This window comes from Schistocerca gregaria, chromosome 1 (assembly GCF_023897955.1).
Source record: "Schistocerca gregaria isolate iqSchGreg1 chromosome 1, iqSchGreg1.2, whole genome shotgun sequence".
Lineage (NCBI taxonomy): Eukaryota > Metazoa > Arthropoda > Insecta > Orthoptera > Acrididae > Schistocerca > Schistocerca gregaria.
In genome coordinates this window covers 71569508-71593295 of record NC_064920.1, presented here as the reverse complement: position 1 = coordinate 71593295, position 23788 = coordinate 71569508, and the positions used below count along the sequence as shown (strand labels likewise).

The 23788-nt window shown below is 37.0% G+C and overlaps 1 protein-coding gene across 1 annotated transcript in view; it reads left to right on the top strand.

Annotated features, from left to right (window-relative positions):
• LOC126331633 (39S ribosomal protein L19, mitochondrial) overlaps nt 1-23788 on the top strand; it is an 89850-nt gene that overhangs the window by 45569 nt on the left and 20493 nt on the right. The window contains exon 4 of the mRNA XM_049996513.1: nt 11251-11438. Within this exon, the coding sequence (XP_049852470.1) occupies nt 11251-11438 (188 nt within the window). The remainder of the gene's footprint in view (nt 1-11250; nt 11439-23788) is intronic.

Below are 23788 nucleotides of genomic sequence, written 5' to 3'. Positions count from 1 at the left end.
GGTCCAACTTCCACAGCAATATTTTGTGATCAACACAATCAGATGCCTTAGTTAAATGAAAAAAGATGCCTAGCATTTGAAACCTGTTGTTTAATCCATCCAGTACCCCACAGAGAGAAGAGAATATAGCATTTTCAGTTGATAAACAACTTCTAAAACTGAACTGTACAGTTTGATAGCAAATTGTTTTTAATAATTGGCATAGAAATTGGTCTAAACTTGTCTACATTATCCCTTTCCCCCTTTTATAAAGCAGCTTGACTATATCTTCCCCTTTGTCAATATCACAGATGAGTATTTCAGACATCAGTCTCAGAAAGGCATTTTCCAAGAGAGTTATATGATTCCATGTAGAAATGTTCAGAAAGTGATTGTTAAATACTTCACATATATCTGACGTACCAGTACAACAGAAATATTTTTACTTTGAACTGACATTATATTGTCAACCTTGTGCTGCGGACCAGACAATTCCTTCATGACTGACCATATAGTTTTAATTTTATCCAGTGAATTTGGTATTCCATTTGAATACCATATACTCTTTGCCTTCCTAATAACATTTTTAGCTTCTTACAATATTGTTTGTCATGGGCTACTGAAGCTCGATTGTGACTACTTCTAACATTTTGATATAATTCCCACTTTGTGGTACATGATTCCTTTATCCCATTAGTCAGCCACCCAGGCTTTCTTTTATTGCTAGTATCCTGTTTGTAACTTTCTGATGGAAAGCAACTTTCAAAGAGCACGAGAAATATGTTCATTAAGGAAAGCATTATATTTGTCATCTATGTTATCAGTACCATGAACATCTTGCTACTCTTGTTCCATAACAAGGTTTAAAATACTCTCTTTTTTGAATTGGATTAGCTTTTCTACATAGTTTGTAATTCTGTGTACCCTTTGTTAGAGGACAACACCTTTTAGTGTTGAAATTTGTGTCTCATGGCCTGAAAGGCTTCACTCTTTTACTAACAGAATGCCCATGTAATAATGAAGAATGAATAAAAATATTGTCTATGGTTGTGCTAGAGTTCCCCTGCACCCTGGTTGGAAAAAACCCAGTTTGCATCAGATCATACGAATTTAGGAGGTCTACCAACATTCATTTTCTTGCACAATCACATATAAAATTTATATTGAAGTGAACCTCAGATAACTAATTTTGGCACTTCCTATAAAGTGAGTCAAGAACCCTCTCTAGCTTCAGAAGAAGTGCTCTGAAGTCAGATTTAGGGAATCTATAAATAACAAGAATTAAAAGCTCAGTTTCAGTGAATTGAGCTGCCCCTGCACAACATTCAAATACCTGTTCAGTGCATTTCCATGATATGTCTATGGACTAAAATGGAATACTGTTTCTTATGTACATGGCCACTCCCTCACTCTGCAAAGAACTTGGAAAACAGCCAGCTAATCTATATCCTGGTAAAGGAAGCCTCTGAATTGTCATATTATTTAGGTGGTGCTCCGATATACCAATAATGTCAGAGTCAACATCTAAAAGCAGTTCACTAACATGATCTCTAATATGTCTTATATTTTTATGAAAAATGCTGATTCCTTCACTACTTGGCTATCTGACCTCCTGTGAAGGCAATTCCCTTGTTAGAGGGACTTCCTTTAAGCAGGGATACCTATCAGCTGACTTCAATCTAAAAGAGGTGCAGCTCTAACACCGACTACCGCAGGAATTTTCCCATGAGCGATCTGACTGCCACCCACTGCACTGCCACGTATATGCTATGCCAGCTGTTCCCAGCTTCATCCACAATCACTATCTGATCCTCCTTTGTAAAATTCCACATAACTCCTCTATGTTAAGTCACCTGAACCAACCATGCACTTGGCTTCATAATGCTGGCGACTGGTACTCACTCCCCAACACTTCCTGCAACTGCTGGCCAACATCTCTCCCATGTGAACTGCCTAGCACCAGAACCTTGTTCTTTCTATTAGAATTTGCAACTGATTTGGTTCCCTAACTGCTGAGGACTGCTGTATATTTCCTACACCTACGAGAGGCTCCTCTCCACTAAGCTTGGACAGTTGATCAAATCTATTGGTTATACGCAAAGTGCAACTGTCCGAAGATCTCCTCCTCATAGCTGCCTTCTTACCAACTGCCAGTTCCCATTCCACAGTGCCTTTCACTCTCCTCGACCTATCTAGTTCCTCCCTTGCATTTTGTAACTGCACCTTCTAACAACAAAGGTCAGCAATTAATAACGATTTTGGTGTTGCTCACGCTGCTAAATACTGCATTTTCGGGCAACAACAGTCGTATTATGTGCCAGGTGTCACTAGAGCACAGTTAATAAAGTCATTTCATGTAATAATGAAAAAAACTAGGCACTCATCTTTTTGTGTTTCCCACTCTGGTCTCGTATTATCATGGCTCAATCTTTGAAAATCTAGGTGATTATGATTCCAAGCTCGAATGCAAGGCGGCCTAGGTTTTATTCTGCTATATTCAAAAGTTTTGTAGATGCGCTTCTCAAACCATTCTTGGAGATTAAACCTTTCAAAGTTAGCACAATTTTGATGTAAAAAAATAATCAGCACTCCGAATTTAAGTTACACTTCATTTTAACTGCTTTTATTGCAATATCACATATCACCCAAAATACCACTTCACAATACAAAAAATACTTGAAAACATCTTATAAGCCAACTACAATATGCGTCTTTCCAACATGACATCCAAGACTTGACCTTTTCAGGGTCTGACTCTCTAACAACGTAACAGCTAACTAGTAATTGCTTATGCACCCAAAAATCAGAGTTAAAAGTACATAAAAGATCATAGTGACAAAAGAAAGAATACACATAAGAATAATATCATTGCAATATAAACATATTGATGTATCACAAATGAAATCAAATCTGAATGTTGTCTCAGATATATGTTAAGTAGTTAACGGAAACACAGTAAAATATAGCTGGTATCGAGAGGTTAAGGTAAGGTGCTGTAATGGTTGTGTAATTCAAGTACCATTACAACCTGAAGGGCAGAGATCTTATGCTCCTTCCCCTCTATCAACTTATTTCTGCTTCAGATTCTGTATTTTCAGGAGAGGATCTCGTTTGAATGTCCAGTAGCTCCCCTCTGCATTCCCCCCAATGAAAATACTTTTACCAAATCTCACACCAGAACCCACTACTCATAAACCTATGACAAAGTCCACGCTTCTCAGTCATGGTAAAATTTTAACAGTTACTGAAGAAACAAAATGTCTCTGTTACGTAAGTTCAATTGCAACAGTAGAACTATTTTAAAAAAACTAGAAATAGTGATCTCCTACTAAACCATAACTAATATCAGTACCACAAAAACTTCACACAATTTCTTATCTAAAACCAAAAGTTCAAGCAGCTACTGACTGGAACAATGGACAAAATTGAACCTAGTGAACAAAAATTTAACTGAAATGTTTCACTACAAACAAAAAGAAACGCCAGCTGAAAACTGCATACTAAATTTAATACATGACTTCAGCGCATAGACAATGGTCAAAAGTTTGTTAAACCATTATTTCATCAGAAACAGCGCAAGACACCATTGAAAACTACTAAGTTTAATAACCGAATAACAGTGCACAAACAGCTTTGTCCGAACTTAAGAACCACTACAGTTGCAACTGCACACTGTGAAATGTAAACATACCGCTAATATTTAGATGAACAACTGAAAACTACTAAATTTAATATTCGAATTCAGTGCACAAACAACTCTGTCAGTACTTAGCTTTAGAACAGCTACAGCTGCAACTCTACACAATGAAATGTAAACACAGTGCTGAGAGACTTTGATGAATGATGTAAGCACACTTATGAATAAGAGACCACTCATATCAGTAATGCAAAAAGAATGATTGAGATGAATGGAAAACCACTAATAAGTTATTTTTAAACAAATATTAATACCAATAATCTTTAAAATAAGTATCTGAAATATAAAACATTACAAATAATTGCTGAGTGATTTGAATAGCAGTCCAGCACATGTGACACATTTATTTGGATAAATTTACATGTCCATGAACTGCTAAAGATAAGGAGCATCTTTGGCATGACAAGTATTGAACTACATATTCACCACTGACTGTAAGATTGTAGCACTAGCAGTTGATGGCTATGATAATTAATCTGTAATAGTATATCTTTCACAGCCTCATCAGAGAAAAGTTTCATTTTTATGGAGGTGAGGGAAAAACTATAATTGTATAAGGCAATCATTGCTGGGTATTGTATCTAAAAACCAAACTAAAAATTCAATAAATTGTAATAGAACATTTATAGTTCCATTTGGATTCTGAAATTGTAGAAGCAGACTGTTTAAGAAAACTTTGAGGTGTGAATGTTAAGAGATGATAACTGTAAGCTGTATTGCCAGGGCAAAAGGAGAGAAAGTTGAGATCTGCTCCCTGAAAGTAGAAGTTGTTGCACGCCAATAACAGTTTTGGATATAGACAATAATTTGTCTATCAGTGTAACTGAGAGAAAGATACATTTCATGTATTCGATTGAACAGAACAGTAAATGCAAGTAAAATGTAATACACCTTTTCAAGCATTGAATGGTTCCAAAACCTCTCCTCTCATTTTTGATAAGTGACTGACAAGTTGAAGCCTTCAGCTTACAGACACTAAGATGGTTTTGAAAAGAATTTCTTTAAAATGTTATGTAGTAATTGCAGTTTTATGATGAAATATAGCACACACACAACTTTTTAATGAGAATAACTGTTGTATGATAATCATACAATCGTTACATATTGTGCACTTACACAAGGAAGTGTCTGTTACTGATGGAACACACATTTGACAAGGAACATCTCATGATATTTGAAGGGAGAAAATGCACACTTTCAAGATATCACCACCAGCAGTTGACCCTGCACGAAAATTTGAGCCATAATTTTGATAGTATGCACTTATGACCTACAGAATGAATGTACACTTTTAAATTTCATGCACATCTGTTGTTTCTCACTCAGTCCACACCCTGAAGTTGCTCAATGCCTGAGTGTCAAGTATTGTACAGTGGAATAAAAAGAGGTTTGTGAAATACCGCTGAGGCATAGGCAACATGTCATGTTTATTCTATGTCTATGTGGGCAGTTTCCAACCCATAGGTTATGCCAGAGATATTTTTGTTTTATGTATGTTTACGTTTGCAGTTCATAAATACAGTGTAAATGAGTGAAATGAATGTGTGTCATTAGAAAAGTAACAGACTAGCACTATTTGAGGTATTAAAACCACTGTTACGACTTATTTTATATATTCTTAAAGCTGACAGTGGTAAAGTGAAGTGCATAAGCAGGAGATGTGCTATTCTTCAATATGATTGGTATGATTAAATTGTAAATCAAAATATTTATTCTTAATATTTTGACTGCCAATCGCATCAACTCATGGAACGTGAAAATTGTGGTGTACTTTCAATCTCTACATGTAATGGGTACATTGTCTCCTGATTGTTAATAGAAACCACGTATATTAACAGCCTTGATCGGACTTGATTGTGTAGTGAGAAACATGGTTTCGACAAGCTGCTGCAAGGTGACAGCTGTTTGTTCTGTATGTAAAGAAATGAAACACATGGCTTTATGTTGTCCTACAGACAGTTAAATTTTTCATGAATTGGAGTAAGATTTTGTTGACAACAGCAAGGAGGACAATATCGACTGTAGATCAGGATCCCGACTTTGTGCAAGAAGAATAGTATCAAACTTCAAGTGAGTATTTCTCATTTTGATTTTGCAAACTGTTCGTTGAAATTTTGAGTTCCTTTCTGATATTTCTTCAGTTTCTGGACCATAAAGCACTTTCTCAACTTTTTATAAGCCAACAGGAAAGCGAGTGCAGGGAAAATGGGCATAAAACCTTGTTTCAGAGTGTATCACACACAAAATCATACTATGTGAAAAACATGTGTAACAATTTATATATAATCCAGAAGATGCAATTTTGGACTTTAACAAAAAGTTATCATCACAGTTAAATGTTGACCAGTTTTCTTAATAAAAATATTGAAAACCCATTAAAAAGGGCTGGCATGCTAAGAAATGGCAATTTCTACGTGGCTGGCAGTCAAAGTGTTAAGTTGGTTAGGTTTCCTCATTTTGCTTTTGAGCCTTATATGCAGCTGCAGAATATCAATATGAGAATATGGTTAAATAATATTGAATGTATATGTTAGTGAGTCGGCAATTGTGCACCGTACTCACATTACTCATCTATTCTTTGCATAGAATAATGTGTGTTCTTGAACAAGGTTTTGTAACGTATTTGGGAGATGTGTTTACCTCCTCCGTCCTCTTCCCTTGCCTTCAATATCCCGTGAATAGGAGAACTCTGGTTGTCACTTCGCTGTACAGTACTTTGTGCTCAAGCATTAGGTGGCTGTAGTGTGGCAGAGCCAGTGACAAATAACTGATGCACACGAAATTTAAAAGCTTTTCATTCAGAAGGTCATGCTTACTATGAGAAAATTATTGACAAAATTTTCATGTGGGACTGATTACTTGGTCTGGTCTCTTGCAAGTGTATTTTTTCTCTTTAAAGTATGAGGTCGAGTTGGTTTTCTTGTGAGGAGTAAAAGGACAAGAAAACGTCGTATGTATAATTTTGATGAAAGATTGTGAAGAGATCGCAACAAATGGGACATTTTGAATTTCAAATATGCTGATGAGACTGTTGCCATAATAGATAAATTATCTGTCACTCAGTGTTCACAATAAACTGCCTAGTTAGAGGCAGTGAAGAATTTGACTTATTTATTAACCCTGTCAAGACCAAAATAATAGTATTCCCTAGAAGAGAACATCATTTTGTACCAGCAGTCTGATTCAAAGTGAGAGATAAAATCCAGAATTGAACAGACCAGGAAACAATTCATCAATAAGAAAAATATCTTCACAAGGCCAGACATCTGTTAGCAACTGTGAACTATAATCATTTGTGGCTAGATATTCTCTGTTTTCCTTTCCGGATGCGAGAGTTAAACCTTGAACCCAAGTAAAAAAAATTAATTGAGGCATTTTAAATGTATATGGCATACACCCTGTATATTGAAATACCAAATGTCAAGGTCGTTCAGTAGATTTATAAATTTATAAAATTTAAAATAAAAAGGAACCAGTATCTGAGGTCTACCATGAATGCCAAGAGATTTCAATTATTATAACTTATTATTCAAGTAAGATACACTCCGAATGGTCTAGTGGAAGAATGGCTGCAGTACATTCAAAGATGGCACAATTCAATCAGAACCAGCTTTCCATGCTGCGCAGTCAATATCAGAGCTAGCTGGGTGGATCACCAGCCTTCACTGCTGAACATTTCACAAAGATTCGCCTCTTACTTTACCCCATATTCTTGTTACATTGCATGACGAACACTGATGAGCTGTACCACGCCAAAAGCATGGAAATGTGTACTTTTAATTTGTGTATGATTTTTTATTTTAGTTGAAAAGAGGGTGGCACCTTTGGTGATATTTTAAGATAGAGGTTTTTCAGGCATTTTTTGGCCAGTGCTAGCTTTTGAAGAGTCACAGAAGCAAGACCATAATTACATTAACAATTTCCTTTGCATAGTTTAAAGATACAACCATTATCTGTTTACAGGAGGATTTCCATTGCTTTCAGATTACGTGTTTTGTCATAATAATGGTGGATGTAGATTGCCGCAATTTTCCTAATAGTGATATGTATATATGGACAAGGTGAAAATTGTAGATTTTGGCTTTTTTGCCTTTCACAGCAGTCTTGTTTTTATGCAAATAAATGTCCATTAAGTGCTAATATCACATATTTAATTTATTTGCTATTGTGTCATTGTGCTCATGTATGCTATGCTACCAGACATCTGAACAATATTTCCCTTCATTGCTCTCTGTTGTAGTGGTTACCTCAGGAATTTCCATCACATAGGAAGCCCTTGAGATTCCATTCATTGTTGTGTATTCATGTGAGACAGTGCTCGTAACATAATTAGTTGCTTTGCACTTGTGTGAAACCGTACATCATTTACAGAGTCGGAAAAGTGCATGGTGGTCAGTGTGGATGCTTGCTTTGAGGCCAAAAAAGAACAGTGTGCAAGCAATTCCATATTACAGCCAGTAAAGAATTTCTCTAAGCATGTCCAGTATAACCTGTATGACCTATTCCAGGGTGTTGAATTGGAAGAGGAGGAGCAGAAGACGAATTTCATCGCTGGTGGCTCCCAGCTCTCCAAACCTCACACCTCGTGACTTTTATCTGTGGGGTTGCTTAAAGGTCTTGAAGTATGTGATACTGCATTGTTGACACTGTGAATTCAATAACAAGAGCCCTGCTTCATGTGTGGCAGTAAACCAGCCATCACTTTGTTATTTGTCATGTAGCATGTGGTGTTCACATTGAATGTATATAAATTTGAACTTTTCTCTTTCCAGGAAAATTGTAAGTGTGTTTGTATCTTTTGTAGTCTGGAAGCAATAAATGGTTGAAACCTGTTCCTTCTTTTTGAATAGCCCCATATTCATACACCAAACAAAAGTAGACATTTCCACGATTCCAGCAAGATATAACACATTGTGTTCATCATGTGATGCAACCAGACTGTGAGCTCAGTCAGGGATGAACAATTATGAAATGTATAATGAAAATGGTACCTGAGGAAGAGGAGGGAGGAGAAAGAAACGAGAAGAATGTAAACATTTTAAGTCATATTATTATGTCATTTATTGTCATGGATTAACCTATTTACCTGAGTATAAGATGAGCCTGACTATAAGAAGACCCCCATTTTTAAGAAGCTCCTCGAGAAAAATTTATTTTTTAACATGTTCTGACTAAACAAAATTGCAAACTTTGATTGAAGTAAGTGATCTGCCCTAAAAAGTTAGCATTACACCTATTCTACATTTATGCCATTTACTGTCTACAATTTGCTAATACAAGGAGAAATAAAATGAACAAAAGGAAATTGGTTACATTAATTTTTATGTTCACTGCCTTTTTTTGTTTACTTAACCTGTTGTCTGTGGTATCACTATTCTTGATTATCGTCATCATCACCGAAAAGATCATCTGTGAACCTTGTATCTCTGTTCTCACAAATATTTGGCTGTTTCTTCTGAATATGTTGCAATTTCTCAGGATTGTGGTTACTGTGGGACATGAGAACACAGCTGTTTTTTTCTTAACACATAGTGGACTTTGCTTCTATTCTGACATGAGAACATTACAATGTCTCATGTCTGCAAGCATATCGACTGCCCTGCTGCTCTCTCGTTGGTTGTGTAGAACCAGCAGCTAACACATCCCCCTTGTTCCTGGCATACCTCACGGTTAGCATCGACAAACGCATAAGTAAACCACTGCTCCCCGCCATCTCCTGCAGAAATGTACAGTATTGTTGAGTACTTATCCAGTTTTAAAGTCAATATGATTCCGAGTGCAAATGGATTCAGGCAAGCTGAAGTTTAAGCATGGTAGATGTTCGTTATAAGCCAAAGTAGACTGTTCACATTCCCAATGTTTAGCTGCATGATGAAGTTTTTGCCTGCTCAACACTCTCCTCCCCTCACTGATCGTAGTTATCAGCCAAGCTGGGTCATTGTGCCCTGTCGAACTTTTCGTAGTGCTGTGCTTGAGCAACAGTGAAACATGGGCAGTAATATTTTCTACGGTACAGGTGACATGTACAACAGCAACCAATACCTAAATAAAAGATCACGATCACAATTCAGTCCAATTCTTGAACTTTCGCTTATCCTGTGATCTAGTGACATCTGTTTGTACTACTCAACAACACCTCTTTCCAGTGTAATTTATTCTCCAACAATTACAGGCAGTTTAATATGATTTATATTTGTTAGACACTTCATTCTGGATTAATTTTCCTTTTCATTTCATCTGAATGTCATCATCTTGTTTTAAAACTAATTAAAATCTGGCAATGATTTTCTCCGGTATTCTAAGACGTGTACAGTGACTGAAATTTTCATTTGCAACACACTTGGTAAATCATTAGTTTCTTTAACCAAATAAGATACTGACTTGGATTAAGAATCAAATAATGGTTTTTGAAAGACAAGAATTTCGCCTTTGAATGTTACCTCTGCTTACGAAGTAGCATAAATGTATGTAGTGTATGGTCCCCATGCATTTATGAGCACATTATTGCAGACCTGTTCAAATATGACAAAAGTCAGTAAGGTGATAGAATTTAATGTTATTTCCTTCTGCATTTCACAAAATTGTCAGTTTTTAAACAGTGCATTAGACTGTTGCAGTGGCTAGTTCATAGTTTCTCGTGTACCTTTTTTGCTAGTGCCGCAAATCAAATGTCTCATAATTGTTCGAACAAGGTTGATACTGTATTGAGTGCTTCAGTATATTGGAAAATATTGAGCCAATTTGAATGCGAGTATTGTTCGATTTGCCCTACCCTTCACGATTGTTCAAAATAAAGTTATACGAAACCCCAAAAGCCTAAGCTTCATCTGTAAATATAAGGTGACCCCTATATTAATCATTAAACAATGTAAAAACATTGGCCTAACCATCAGTAGTTTAATCTGCAAATATTGGATGACCCTGTTTTTATTGAACAACAAATTTGAGAACAAACTTGTCTTACAATTGGAATAAATATGGTAAATGTTTTGCAAGTAATGTTTGCTACAAGTTAAACATTGATGCTGAATTCTGTTGTTCTAATTTGTGTATATTTCATTAAATTTTAATTTAAGGTGACAGAAGTTCAGAGTTCTTTTGCTTGCTTTATGCTGTGTTGAAAAGAAACAGGCCACCTAAAGGTTACACATTGAGACATTGAGTTGCAGACATGCACAACAGAGAGACTGTTATGTATTGAGCTTTTGGCCAAAGCCTTCTGCACTCTGGCCAAAGTGGTTGGAGATGGTCGTTATGTGTGCATCATGTGTGTCTGTGTGTGTGTGTGTGGGGGGGGGGGGGGGGGGGTTTGGTCGAAAGCTCAGAGCGTGAGTCTTTTTGTTGTGTCTGTCTGCCACCCAACATGTCATCTTTATGGTAAATATGTCATTTCCATAATTGTTGATATTCTAATCTGGAATTTCCATTGTTTCGTTCTAAAATGTTGTTTAGTTAGAATGAATAGGACATGCAGATTCATGACTTTGTTTTATCTAATTCTGAACATTAATCAAGTATGTTTGGAAAGAATTCTGTATTCATGAATGTCAAATAATGTTTACATTTCATTTTAGGTGTGGAGATAATATATGACATGTACAACCCAACTATTCACAAAATTGAAGTTTTAAGACTTGAAAAACGATTGGATGAGGAGTTGTTTTATTTGAGAGATGCACTACCAGAATACAGCACATTCTCATTTAACATGGAGGCTGAAGTGCTACCAGAAGGGGCATCTGTGCCAATAAACCCACTGAAGGTAAAATGTTTGTTAATTGTATTGTTAACAAAAGGAAAGTTTAAGATATTATTACAGCACTACATCTTTTACTTTTTTGGGTTCTTGTGTTCCAGTCTGTGTGTCTATATAAGGAAGATTATGATTATTGTCTGCAAATTTAAGAACTAATTTTCTGAACTTACACAATCCATATGGATCATAACCAGGGGTATCTTTTGAGACATTGCTGAATTCTGTTGCTGGTTCATTCAGTTCTGTGGTTTGAAGCCATTGAAGTTGCAGTTGTGTTATAATTACAGAAAATCAATTTTGTTTTCAAATAGAGAAATGGTAGACATTTTTAAAATACACCAATTTGCAAAAATAATACAGAGCTGTAATCCTGGCATTAGATATTGACATATTGTAGAAGACAATGCATAAGCAGTAGAAAAGTTGCTCTGGATAACTCGATGAGATAATATGTTGCGAAGTGTAACAGATGAGGCTCAGATATGTACTAGTCATTATTTGTATCCTCCTCCTTCCCTAATATGCCAACAGTCATACAATCCTTTGATCATTACTATTTTCACCTCATCTTCCTTTTTGATAGTCTACATTTTCTTCTTTAACACTTACTCTCTTTTTCTTTCTGTTTTGTCATTTCTTTTTGCACATCGTTGTGTGATAGTCAGAGGAATGTATCTACAAAACCACAATTTTTTACTTTTTTAACATGTGTTCTCACGGTAATCAATTGTATGACATGTCAAAATGGCATATCTCTATCTCTTCTCCTGATAGGAATAAGATGATGTGTACCTCCAAGTTGCGAATTTATTTTAGTGACAGATAGACGTATTGACACTTGTGTTCTTTTGTCATGAAGAAGTATATAATAAGTTTTGGGAACAGTAAAATGTATTGGCACCAGAGATGGATACATATGGGGGCTGAGCGGGGTGCACCCCTCTCCTGCCTTCCTCCCCTTGCAGGGCCACTCGCATTGCCACCAGTGCTGTCCCAGCCAGTAAGCCCGCATGCTATTCGTTCGTTTCTTTCATCAGTCGACTCAACTAAATCAAGTTATCGAGTAGTTGTACTTTCTTATGTAGTATGTGTGTTCGCATCATCGAATTTAATACGTTTCTCTCTGGCACATAGGTAGCTAACACATACCTACAAGAAAAGTCACAGCTATTCTAGTGATCTCTTATACATTATTCTATCTGCCATTGGTTTGAGAAAAGTAACGAATATTCTGCTGTTTTCTTGTCCAGAGGACATTCGATATGTAGCGTTATAAATACGGACTATTTGTCGAATAGGAAGCTAGTTTACATTCAGAAGCAGAAATATTAATACTGAAGAATGACTAAGTAAAAATTCCTAGATGCAGCAAGTGCAAATGTGAAGATTAGTGAAGAGTGAGAGTGATCAGTTGGTTGTGAAGTATTAATAATAGTAATTCATTAGTAATTTATCAGTAAAATTATTGTGATGAGATTTGTAACAATATTTTTACTAATAATGTAACAATAGTTTCCCATACATAAATTGTAATATGAGACACATGTAGGAAACTGTTGATGCGTATATCCCTGGTAATAGTGACTTTCGAGAAGATTCCTAAAAACACATTGTTACTATATAGGCCCACTATCGAATGCACTAGAAAGGAATGGAATCAACAATAAAAGTTACACACACATAAATTGCCGGATGATGTCATCATTGGAAACTTGCCCTTATATTATATGTCGCAAGGTACATATTGGCTTCTCGCTTTCACAGCATGTGGCTTGATAATTTTTTATTATGGTAAAAGTAAAGGTGGCTCAAGATATATTATGGGCCCCTCCTTGAGGTTTTTCTGTATCCGCCATTGGTTGGCACTTACATTTTTCGGGCTCCTTACTTTGTGAAGTAAATTTGCAAGTGTGATTTAACCCAGCAGAAACCACTATCTGCTTGTTTTGTGTAATACAGTTTTCCTGCATTTGTGTGCTGAAAGAGTAGTATGTGTTATCTGGCAGCTAATAAAAGGTCTTGTGATGTCAGGTGGAAATGTCACATCAAGTTTTACTGTTGAATCATTTGTCTGCCCGTCAGCTTTTGGAACAGTTTGTGTACAAGATTTCAAGCTATTGCATTTCCCCTGTGAGTATTAGCAAGTGGAGGAACGCTAGACAAAACAATGACTGTCCTTTGCAAAAATTGTCAGTGTGGTCATATTGCTTCCTTTCTCATGTCACATTTTGTGTAGTTTCTTGAAGGACTGACTGTGAAGAGGCTAATGTTAGCATGCACTCGACTGCAAAAAGCATTAAGATCTATGACCCTTCAGAGTGGTACAATGTTGTTCACTCTGCTTGAAAACAAAAGCTGTATGAAGTCACTGAAATTGACCAGAAGAACTTCTTTGATTTCGGTCCTATGCAGAAGGAATGGTTGAAAAATGAAAATTTACAGTGAGGCAAATAAAGTACAGTGACTTAAGGTGACAAAGTGTCAATTTTCCAATTGAAACATTTCTATGATCAACTGTTCAAAGGTTTTCCAGTTTCCAGAAAATCCCAAAATTCTGATACGGTAGGTATTCCAGCTGGAACCAAAATACCGTGAAGTACTAAAACTTCAGAAAGATGAAATAAAACTCCTCATTGATATTTGCTGCACTTGCATGATCAGTATCACACATTCTGCAAAAGTTTTGATGAAGAAAAAGCTGGAGATTCAGACAGTGGTGGCCATTAGTGAGAAAGTGAACATTCAATGTTTGACGTGGTACAAAAATCCACCAACAGGCTTTTATTTTAACTGAAATTGATCTGTTTTTAATGTGGAAACTAATTTTTTATACTGTTTTTCTCATATCTCCAGAGTATAAAAGTTTCGCTTAGGACCATAAGAATGTATCTCCTTAGCACTATATTAAACAGTAAGTAGTGGGTAACCAGCTATGACTACTTTTAAGCTGTATCATTATGTGACAGCTTTTAAAAATGTGTTCTGTAGTGCTGCAGAGATTTTTCAATAAAGTTTGTATTACATCAGTGAAGCATACAAATTACATGTAAAAATACCTTCTTTCATCTTTCCTGTAAAACTGCTAGTGGAGTTACATTCCTATGATCCTCACAAAGTGAAATGTAACTTCTACATCTACATGGTTACTCTGCAATTCACTCGTAAGTGCCTGGCAGAGGGTTCATCGAACCATTTTAATACTACTTCTCTACCATTCCACTCTCGAATGGTGTGTGGGAAACAGGAACACTTAAATATTTACATTTGTAACATGTAACTGAAGGCCTTGTCTTCTATTCATATCTCTCCCCCCCCCCCCCCCCCCCCTCGCTCTCTGATGGTGTCAGTTTTATTTCTTCTAGATGGACTTTAATTCCCTCTCCAAATTTTTCTTTTGTTCCTTTACTGCTTGCTCAATATACAGATTCAACAACATCAGGGATAGGCTACAACCCTGTCTCACTCCCTTCCAAACCACTGCTTCTCTTTCATGCCCCTCGACTCATATAACTGACATCTGGTTTCTGTACAAATTGTAAATAGCCTTTCACTCCCTGTATTTCACCCCCGCCACCTTCAGAATTAGAAAGAGAATATTTCAGTCAACATTGTCAAAAGCTTTCTCTAAGTCTACAAATGCTAGAAATGTAGGTTTACCTTTCCTTAATCAATCTTCTAAGATAAGTTGTAGGGTCAGTATTGCCTCACATGTACCAACCGCAGTCCCTGCCTGGAGATCTGAATGGGGGACTATTTTACCTCCATAATGTTTTATCCAAGAGAACACCATTATCATTTAACCGTAAAATACTAATGGTTATAGGGTTCAGAAAAGACACTTTCTTAGGGTAGCGAGGACAGAAAGAAACCAAATTTTGAGAAGGGTTAGGACTGAGACAAACCTCCAGTTTGAGAAAGAAACCAAAAAATATAATTCTAGCTTATTACATCAGCATAAACAGCTCTACCAAATTTTAACTCAGTCAGTGTGAAATGTCCGCTATCTTTATTGCATCAAAATATTCGAGGACTGAGAAATAAAATTAATGAATTAATTATTTGCATAGACGAATTAGTCTTCAAACCCAGCTGATATAATCTGCCTCTCTGAACATCATATGACCACTGTTATAGAACTTTTAAGTGTTACAGGATTTAGGTTAGGATCTTACTTTTGTAGATCAGAAATGAAGAAAGGAGGAGTTGCCACATTCATCAGGAACTGTCATAAATTTAAGAACATAGACATTCATAAATTTTGACTAGAACAGCATATGGAAGCATGTACAACAGAAGTAGAATTTCACAAAAAATCCTTCATAATATTAAGTGTATATCGAGCACGTGCAAGTAACTTTAATCTGTTCGTAAACCACCTTGAAGCTGCACTGGCCCATTTAACAACCAAAAACAAAGAAATAGTGGTTGCTGGTGATTTCAATGTAGATTTCCTTAAAGACTCTCCCAATAAGAACTTATTTGAGTTAGTAACACTATCATTCAACTTAATTCCCACTGTAAAGTTCCCCACTAGAGTAGCCAATTGCCCACAAACAGCCATTGATAGTATCTTTATGTTGTTGTTGTTGTTGTTGTTGTTGTGGTTGTTGTTGTGGTCTTCAGTCCTGAGATTGGTTTGATGCAGCTCTCCATGCTACTCTATCCTGTGCAAGCTTCTTCATCTCCAAGTACCTACTGCAACCTACATCCTTCTGAATCTGCTTAGCGTATTCATCTCTTGGTCTCCCTCTACGATTTTTACCCTCCACGCTGCCCTCTAATACTAAATTGGTGATCCCTTGATGCCTCAGAACATGTCCTACCAACCGATCCCTTCTTCTGGTCAGGTTGTGCCACAAACTTCTCTTCTCTCCAATCCTATTCAATACTTCCTCATTAGTTATGTGATCTACCCATCTAATCTTCAGCATTCTTCTGTAGCACAATATTTCGAAAGCTTCTTTTCTCTTCTTGTCCAAACTATTTGTCGTCCATGTTTCACTTCCATACATGGCTACACTCCTTACAAGTACTTTCAGAAACGACTTCCTGACTCTTAAATCTATACTCAATGTTAACAAATTTCTCTTCTTCAGAAAAGCTTTTCTTGCCATTGCCAGTCTACATTTTATATCCTCTCTACTTCGACCATCATCAGTTATTTTGCTCCCCAAATGGCAAAACTCCTTTACTACTTTAAGTGTCTCATTTCCTAATCTAATTCCCTCAGCATCACCCGACTTAATTCGACTACATTCCATTATCCTCATTTTGCTTTTGTTGATGTTCATCTTATATCCTCCTTTCAAGACACTGTCCATCCCATTCAACTGCTCTTCAAAGTCCTTTGCTGTCTCTGACAGAATTACGATGTCATCGGCGAACCTCAAAGTTTTTATTTCTTCTCCATGGATTTTAATACCTACTCCGAATTTTGCTTTTGTTTCCTTTACTGCTTGCTCAATATCGAGATTGAATAACATCGGGGAAAGGCTACAACCCTGTCTCACTCCCTTCCCAACCACTGCTTCCCTTTCATGCCCCTCAACTCTTTTAACTGCCATCTGGTTTCTGTACAAATTGTAAATAGCCTTTCGCTCCCTGTATTTTACCCCTGCCACTTTTAGAATTTGAAAGAGAGTATTCCAGTCAACATTGTCAAAAGCTTTCTCTAAGTCTACAAATGCTAGAAAAGTAGTTTTGCCTTTCCTTAATCTTTCTTCTAAGATAAGTAAGGTCAGTATTGGCTCACATGTTCCAGTATTTCTACGGAATCCAAACTGATCTTCCCCGAGGTCGGCTTCTACTGGTTTTTCCATTTGTCTGTAAAGAATTTGTGTTAGTATTTTGCAGCTGTGGTTTATTAAACTGATTGTTCGGTAATTTTCACATCTGTCGACACCTGTTTTCTTTGGGATTGGAATTATTATATTCTTCTTGAAGTCTGAGGGTATTTCACCTGTTTCATACATCTTGCTCACCGGATGGTAGAGTTTTATCAGGACTGGCTCTCCCAAGGCCGTCAGTAGTTCCAATGGAATGTTGTCTACTCCGGGGCCCTTGTTTCGATTTAGGTTTTTCAGTGCTCTGCCAAACTCTTCACACAGTATCGTATCTCCCATTTCATTTTCATCTACTTCCTCTTCCATTTCCATAATATTGTCCTCAAGTACATTTAGTTTAGTCTTTTAGTTAAGTCTACAACCGACGAATACAGCAGGACCATCCAGCAGAGCTTGTGCAGCGCCAGACTTAACTGGAATACGGTTCTTCTTGTCTCCAGCTGTTGTAGCAAATTCGATGTTCTCGATGGTCTTGTAGACTGTTTGTTTAGAGCGGCGGCGATATCTTCTGTAAGTTTTCTTTCTCCTGATAACGACATCCTCCTGAGTAGTCCCCGCCCGGAGATCCGAATGGGGGACTATTTTACCTCCGGAATATTTTACCCAAGAGGACGCCATCACCATTTAATCATACAGTAAAGATTCATGCCCTCAGGAAAAATTACGGCCGTCGTTTCCCCTTGCTTTCAGCCGTTCACAGTACCACAACAGCAAGGCCGTTTTGGTTATTGTTACAAGGCCAGACCAGTCCATCATCCAGACTGTTGCCCTTGCAACTACTGAAAAGGCTGCTGCCCCTCTTCAGGAATCACACGTTTGTCTAGCCTCTCAACAGATACCCCTCGGTTGTGGTTGTACCTACAGTGCGGCTATCTGTATTGCTGAGGCACACAAGCGTCCCCACCAATGGCAAGGTCCATGGTTCATGGGGGGAGTATCTTTATAGAAAAGTCCAATGAACAAAATTATATTACAAAACCAATAGTCAGTGGCCTCTCAGACCATAATACAGTTCCTTTTGTTAAATGTTAATACTGAACAAGATATAAAATTTGTTAAATCTGAGCTCAAGAGGGTAATCAATAAGCCAAAAATTGATTATTTTAGGGCACTCCTCAGAGACATTCACTGGACTGATGTTTACATCATGCCATGAATGAAAAATATAACACTTTTGCTAATAAACTGCTTACCTTATTTGAACACTGTTGTCCCCCAAAACTTACCAAGGTTAGAGCAAACTCTACAAAGAAGCCACGGATTATTCAAGGAATAGGGGTATCTTGTAAAACAAAAAGAAAACTGTATCTGTCAATCAGAAACAGTTCCGATGTTGTTGCTATAGCACATTACAAGAAATACTGCAAAATATTAAAGACTGTAATACGGACATCAAAGCAAATATATTAAAAGGAGAAGATAGTCATATCAGAAAACAAAATATAGACTATATGGGATATAGTGGAGGAGGAGACCGGTAGAACCAGACATAAAGAGGGACAAATAGCATTAAGAATAAATGATACATTGGTGACAGATGCGTATAGTGTTGCAGAACTTTTTAACAAGCATTTTATAACTGACAAGATGAGGTTGTCAGGTTCTGTAGATGCTGCTATGAAATACCTCAGACCAGACATTTAAAGTAACTTCCATAATATGAATGTGACCCTCACTACCCCAGCAGAAATAATATCCGTCATAAAATCTTTAAAATCAAAAACATCTAGTGGGTATGATGAAATATCAACAAAGTTAATTAAAATGTGATTCTGAGTTAAATAACATATTAAGCTATCTGTGTAACTAGTCATTTATCAGTGGAATATTTCCTGAATGGTTGAAATATGCTGAAGTTAAGCAACTGTTTAAGAAGGGAGATAAAGAAATAGCATCAAATTTCTGTTCAATGTCACTTTTGCCAGCATTTTCAAAAATTTAAAAAAAAGTAAAGTACAATCTGCTTTATAACCATCTTATCTCAAATAACATACTGTCAGAGTTACAGTTCGGATTTCTAAACGTCTCTGATATTGAAAAGACTATCTACACTTACAGTGAAAATGTGCTTAATTCATTAGATAAAAAATTGCAGGCAACTGGTATATTTTGTGATCTGTCAAAGGCATTTGACTGTGTAAATCACAATATCCTTTTAAGTAAATTAGAATATTACAGTGTAACAGGAAATGCTGCAAAATGGTTCAAATCTTATATCTCTGGCAGAAAACAAAGGGTGTTATTAGAAAAGAGACATGTATCAAGCTATCAGGCATCATCCAACTGGGAACTAATTACATGTGAGGGCCCACAAGGTCCCTTTTTAGGCCCCCTTCCTTTTTCTTATGTATATCAATGATCTTTCATCAGTAACATTACCAGAAACCAAGTTAGTTTTGTTTGCCGATGATACAAACATTCCAATAAATAGCAAATCAAGTGTAGTCTTAAAAAGGTCAGCTAATAAAATATTTGTGGTCATTAATCACTGGTTCCTAGCCAATTCTTTGTCACTGAACTTTGAAAAAACACAGTACATGCAGTTCAGAACTTGTAAGCAGTGCACCACGAGTATATGCCTAACATACAATGACAAGCAGATAGAAGAAGTGGACAGTGTTAAATTCTTGGGATTACAGCTTGATAATAAATTCAACTGGGAGGAGCACACCACAGAACTGCTGAAGCGCCTTAACAAATCTCTATTTGCAATGCGAATTGTGTCAGACATAGGGGATATAAAAATTAAAAAGCTGGCATACTATGCTTACTTTCATTCCGTAATGTCATATTGGATTATTTTTTGGGGCAATTCATCAAGCAAAGCCAAAATTTTCCAGGCACAAAAACGTGCAGTAAGAGTTATGTGGTGTCAGTAAGAGTTATGTGGTGTGAACTCAAGAACATCCTGCAGAAGCCTGTTTAGGGAACTAGGGATACTAACTACTGCTTCCCAATATATTTATTCCTTAATGAAATTTGTCATTAAAAATATATCACTTTTTCAGACCAACAGCTCAATTCATGGAATCAAGAGGGAAACATTCTATGTGGGAAAAATATATATAAAAACAAAGATGATGTAACTTACCAAACGAAAGCGCTGGCATGTTGATAGACACACAAACAGACACAAACATATACACAAAATTCAAGCTTTCACAACCAACGGTTGCTTCACCAGGAAAGAGGGAAGGAGAGGGAAAGACGAAAGGATGTGGGTTTTAAGGGAGAGGGGAAGGAGTCATTCCAATCCCGGGAGCGGAAAGGCGTACCTTAGGGGGGAAAAAAGGACAGGTATACACGCGCGCGCGCGCGCGAGTGTGTGTGTGTGTGTGTGTGTGTGTGTGTGTGTGTGTGTGTGTGTGTGCGCGCGGGTGGGGGTGCGGGTGCCTTTCCGCTCCCGGGATTGGAATGACTCCTTACCCTCTCCCTTAAAACCCACATCCTTTCGTCTTTCCCTTTCCTTCCCTCTTTCCTGATGAAGCAACCGTTGGTTGTGAAAGCTGGAATTTTGTTTGTATGTTTGTGTTTGTTAGTGTGTGTCTATCAACATGCCAGCACTTTCGTTTGGTAAGTTACATCATCTTTGTTTATACAATTTCAGTGCAGTAATGTGTTCATTGTAAATGAGTATTTAGTAGTTGTATTGCATGTTGATTACCTTATAAATAAATAAATAAACTTTTTTATTTTAAATTCAGTGCATTAGTATTTGTAAAATGGTTCTTTCATATAGTGTTCATTAAAAAATGACGACCATGCCACTTGGGACTTGTGGAATGGTACATTAGCTTATTTGTTTGAGTTGTAAATATTTGTCATGTATTGTTGTTTTTCTGACATGTTCTACGTCCTGGAGGACCTCCTCACTATGGATCAATTGGAATGAAAGTAAATCTAATCTAATCTAATCCATACAGTAAAGCCTCATGTCCTCGGGAAAAATTACGGCTGTAGTTTACCCTTGCTTTCAGCCGTTTGCAGTGCCATCATAACAAGGCCGTTTTGGTTAATGTTACAAGGCCAGATAAGTGAATCATCCAGACTGTTATCCCTGCAACTACTGAAAAGGCGGCCCCTCTTCAGGAACCACACATTTATCTCAACATATACCCCTCCGTTGTGGTTGCACCTGCGGCATGGCTATCTGTATCGCTGAGGCATGTAAGCCTCCCAACCAACGGCAAGGTCCACGGTTCGTTGTGGGGGGGGGGGGGGGGGGGGGGTGTAAATATTTATAATAATCTTTTTCATTGTGCATGTCTTAACTGAATATCTCCTCTATGTCGTGAGTAGCTGACTACCCTTTCCACAATGTGGTAGACTAATAAATAATAATTAAGGGAAATGGCACTTAATTCTTGGCAATCTTAATAAAGAAGTACTCTTGAACTGAATTACTCCACATTCAGGTTTTCTGGTCAGAGCAAGACAAGAGGTACCGTAATTTACTGACTATAAGACACACATTTTTCCTTCAAAAAGTTGCCTCCAAAATACAGGTGCACTTTATACTGAAAGTTAATATAAAAAGTACAGTGTTAGATTTAAAATTCCCGCCAATCTTAAAAATGGCCATACATTCAATGCCACGGGAAACCTATCTCTATCTGGCAACATTGGATTCAACTGGCAAGAGCAGTACTCTGATGCGATGAACATGAGTTGCCAGGATTCACAAGCTTTCTAACACTGTCTCCTCCTGGCCCCCCATCACAAACCCAGAACACTGTCTAGCCTATGAAGCATTATTGAAAAGGAGCTGAGCAGCATTTCTGCCCTCCACCAACAGAAAAAAATGATTCATGATTAGTGGGCTAGTAAAGAAGAACTGAAAAGAAGAAATGAGGAAGACTAAATGTGCAAGTAGGGGACTGAATGTAAAATGGCCAAAACAAGATGATGACATATTTAAATAAATTCAGGAACACGATCAAAATGGCATTAGAATTAATACAAAAATGATTCAAATATATGGTCATAAGTTAGCACTAGTGGAACTTAACAGAATTTAAGGGGGAGTTGGTTGGTACCACAGGTTTATGAAGCATCATGAATTTGCTGTGAATCAAAACCAAAATATCTTAGAAAGTGCCACTAGAGTGTGAAGAGAGAATATTATCTTTCCTTCAGTTTATTATTCAACATCGAAATAAAACCAGTTTGGAACTGAGCAAAATACCGAATATGGATGAAACTCTTTTGTCATGCAATGTGCTGAGTAACAGAACCTGTGCCATGAAAGGTGCTAAAAAAGTAACTATAAAAACAAGTGGACATGAAAAAATGCACTACACTGTTGTCCTTTCATATTGCGCTGACAATACTAAACTTAATCCAGTGATCATTTCAAGTGCAAAACAAAGCTAAAACCTTCCGAAATACTGCCAAGTGGTGTTGTTCAGATACGTTACAAGGGTTGGATGGACGAGGCTGGCATGAAACTATGAAGTAACCGAGTGTGGCAGAGAAGAAAAGGTGCTTTATCGAAGAAGATCTCTCTTCTTGTGCTAGATCAGTTTAGTCATCATTTGAAAAATTCTGTGAAAGAGAAATTGAGACAGGGAAATACAAAGCTTGCTGTTATTCCAGAAGGACTTACTTCACATTTGAAACATCTCTATGTCTCAATAAATAAACTATTTAAATTGTATGTGAGAGAGGAATGGAACAAATGGATGATGGGTGAAAACCAACATGAATCCACACTGAAGGGTGCTTTAAAATGACCTGTACCGTATTTACTGGAATCTAGACCGCACTCGAATCTAAGCCGCGCCTGAAAAATGAGACTCAAAATTAAAAATTTTTCCCAAAGCCGCACCTGATATTTAAGACTCGAAATTCAAGGAGAGAGAAGTTTTAGACCACTCCTCCAAATCGAAACAAAGTTGGTCCATTGTAACATGAGACACAATTTAGGTCGATTAGATGAAGATACAGCTACAGTAGTTTGGTTCGAGTCGTAAGCTTAACAGTTAAGCTTTAGCAAGTAGCCATTGCTGTGTGTCAGGCGCTCCATCCTTATTTGTATGGGTACCCTTCCTTTTTCATGTGCTTTGTTTGGTTTGATTCAATTGCTTATTTTGCTTTGATCCGATAAGTGTCGTTCTCTTTGTTGTAGGTGTTTATGTCACTCTAAGCTGAAACTGCATAATTTTAATGTGTCGCGTATTGTTTGTCACATTCTGATAATGAGTGCTTACGAACTGTCGCCGCTCGCGGCATGGCTTGCTTTTGTGCGCGCTACCATGGCTTACAATAAAAAGAAGAGAGAGGAATTGTCTCATAAGCAAAACAATGGCAAGACTGCTATTTGTTGTTACTTACATTGCTGCATTCTTTGATAATGATCAACAAAAACCAAATAATAGACTGCATATGATAGAAGATGTTCTGAACGATAGTTTAGCGAAAATTTTTCTTCGTTTGAAACTCTTTGCAGATGCATCTTTAGTACATTACATTCAGCACACAAATTAGAGTCATCTTAGATTTAAAAATCTAGTC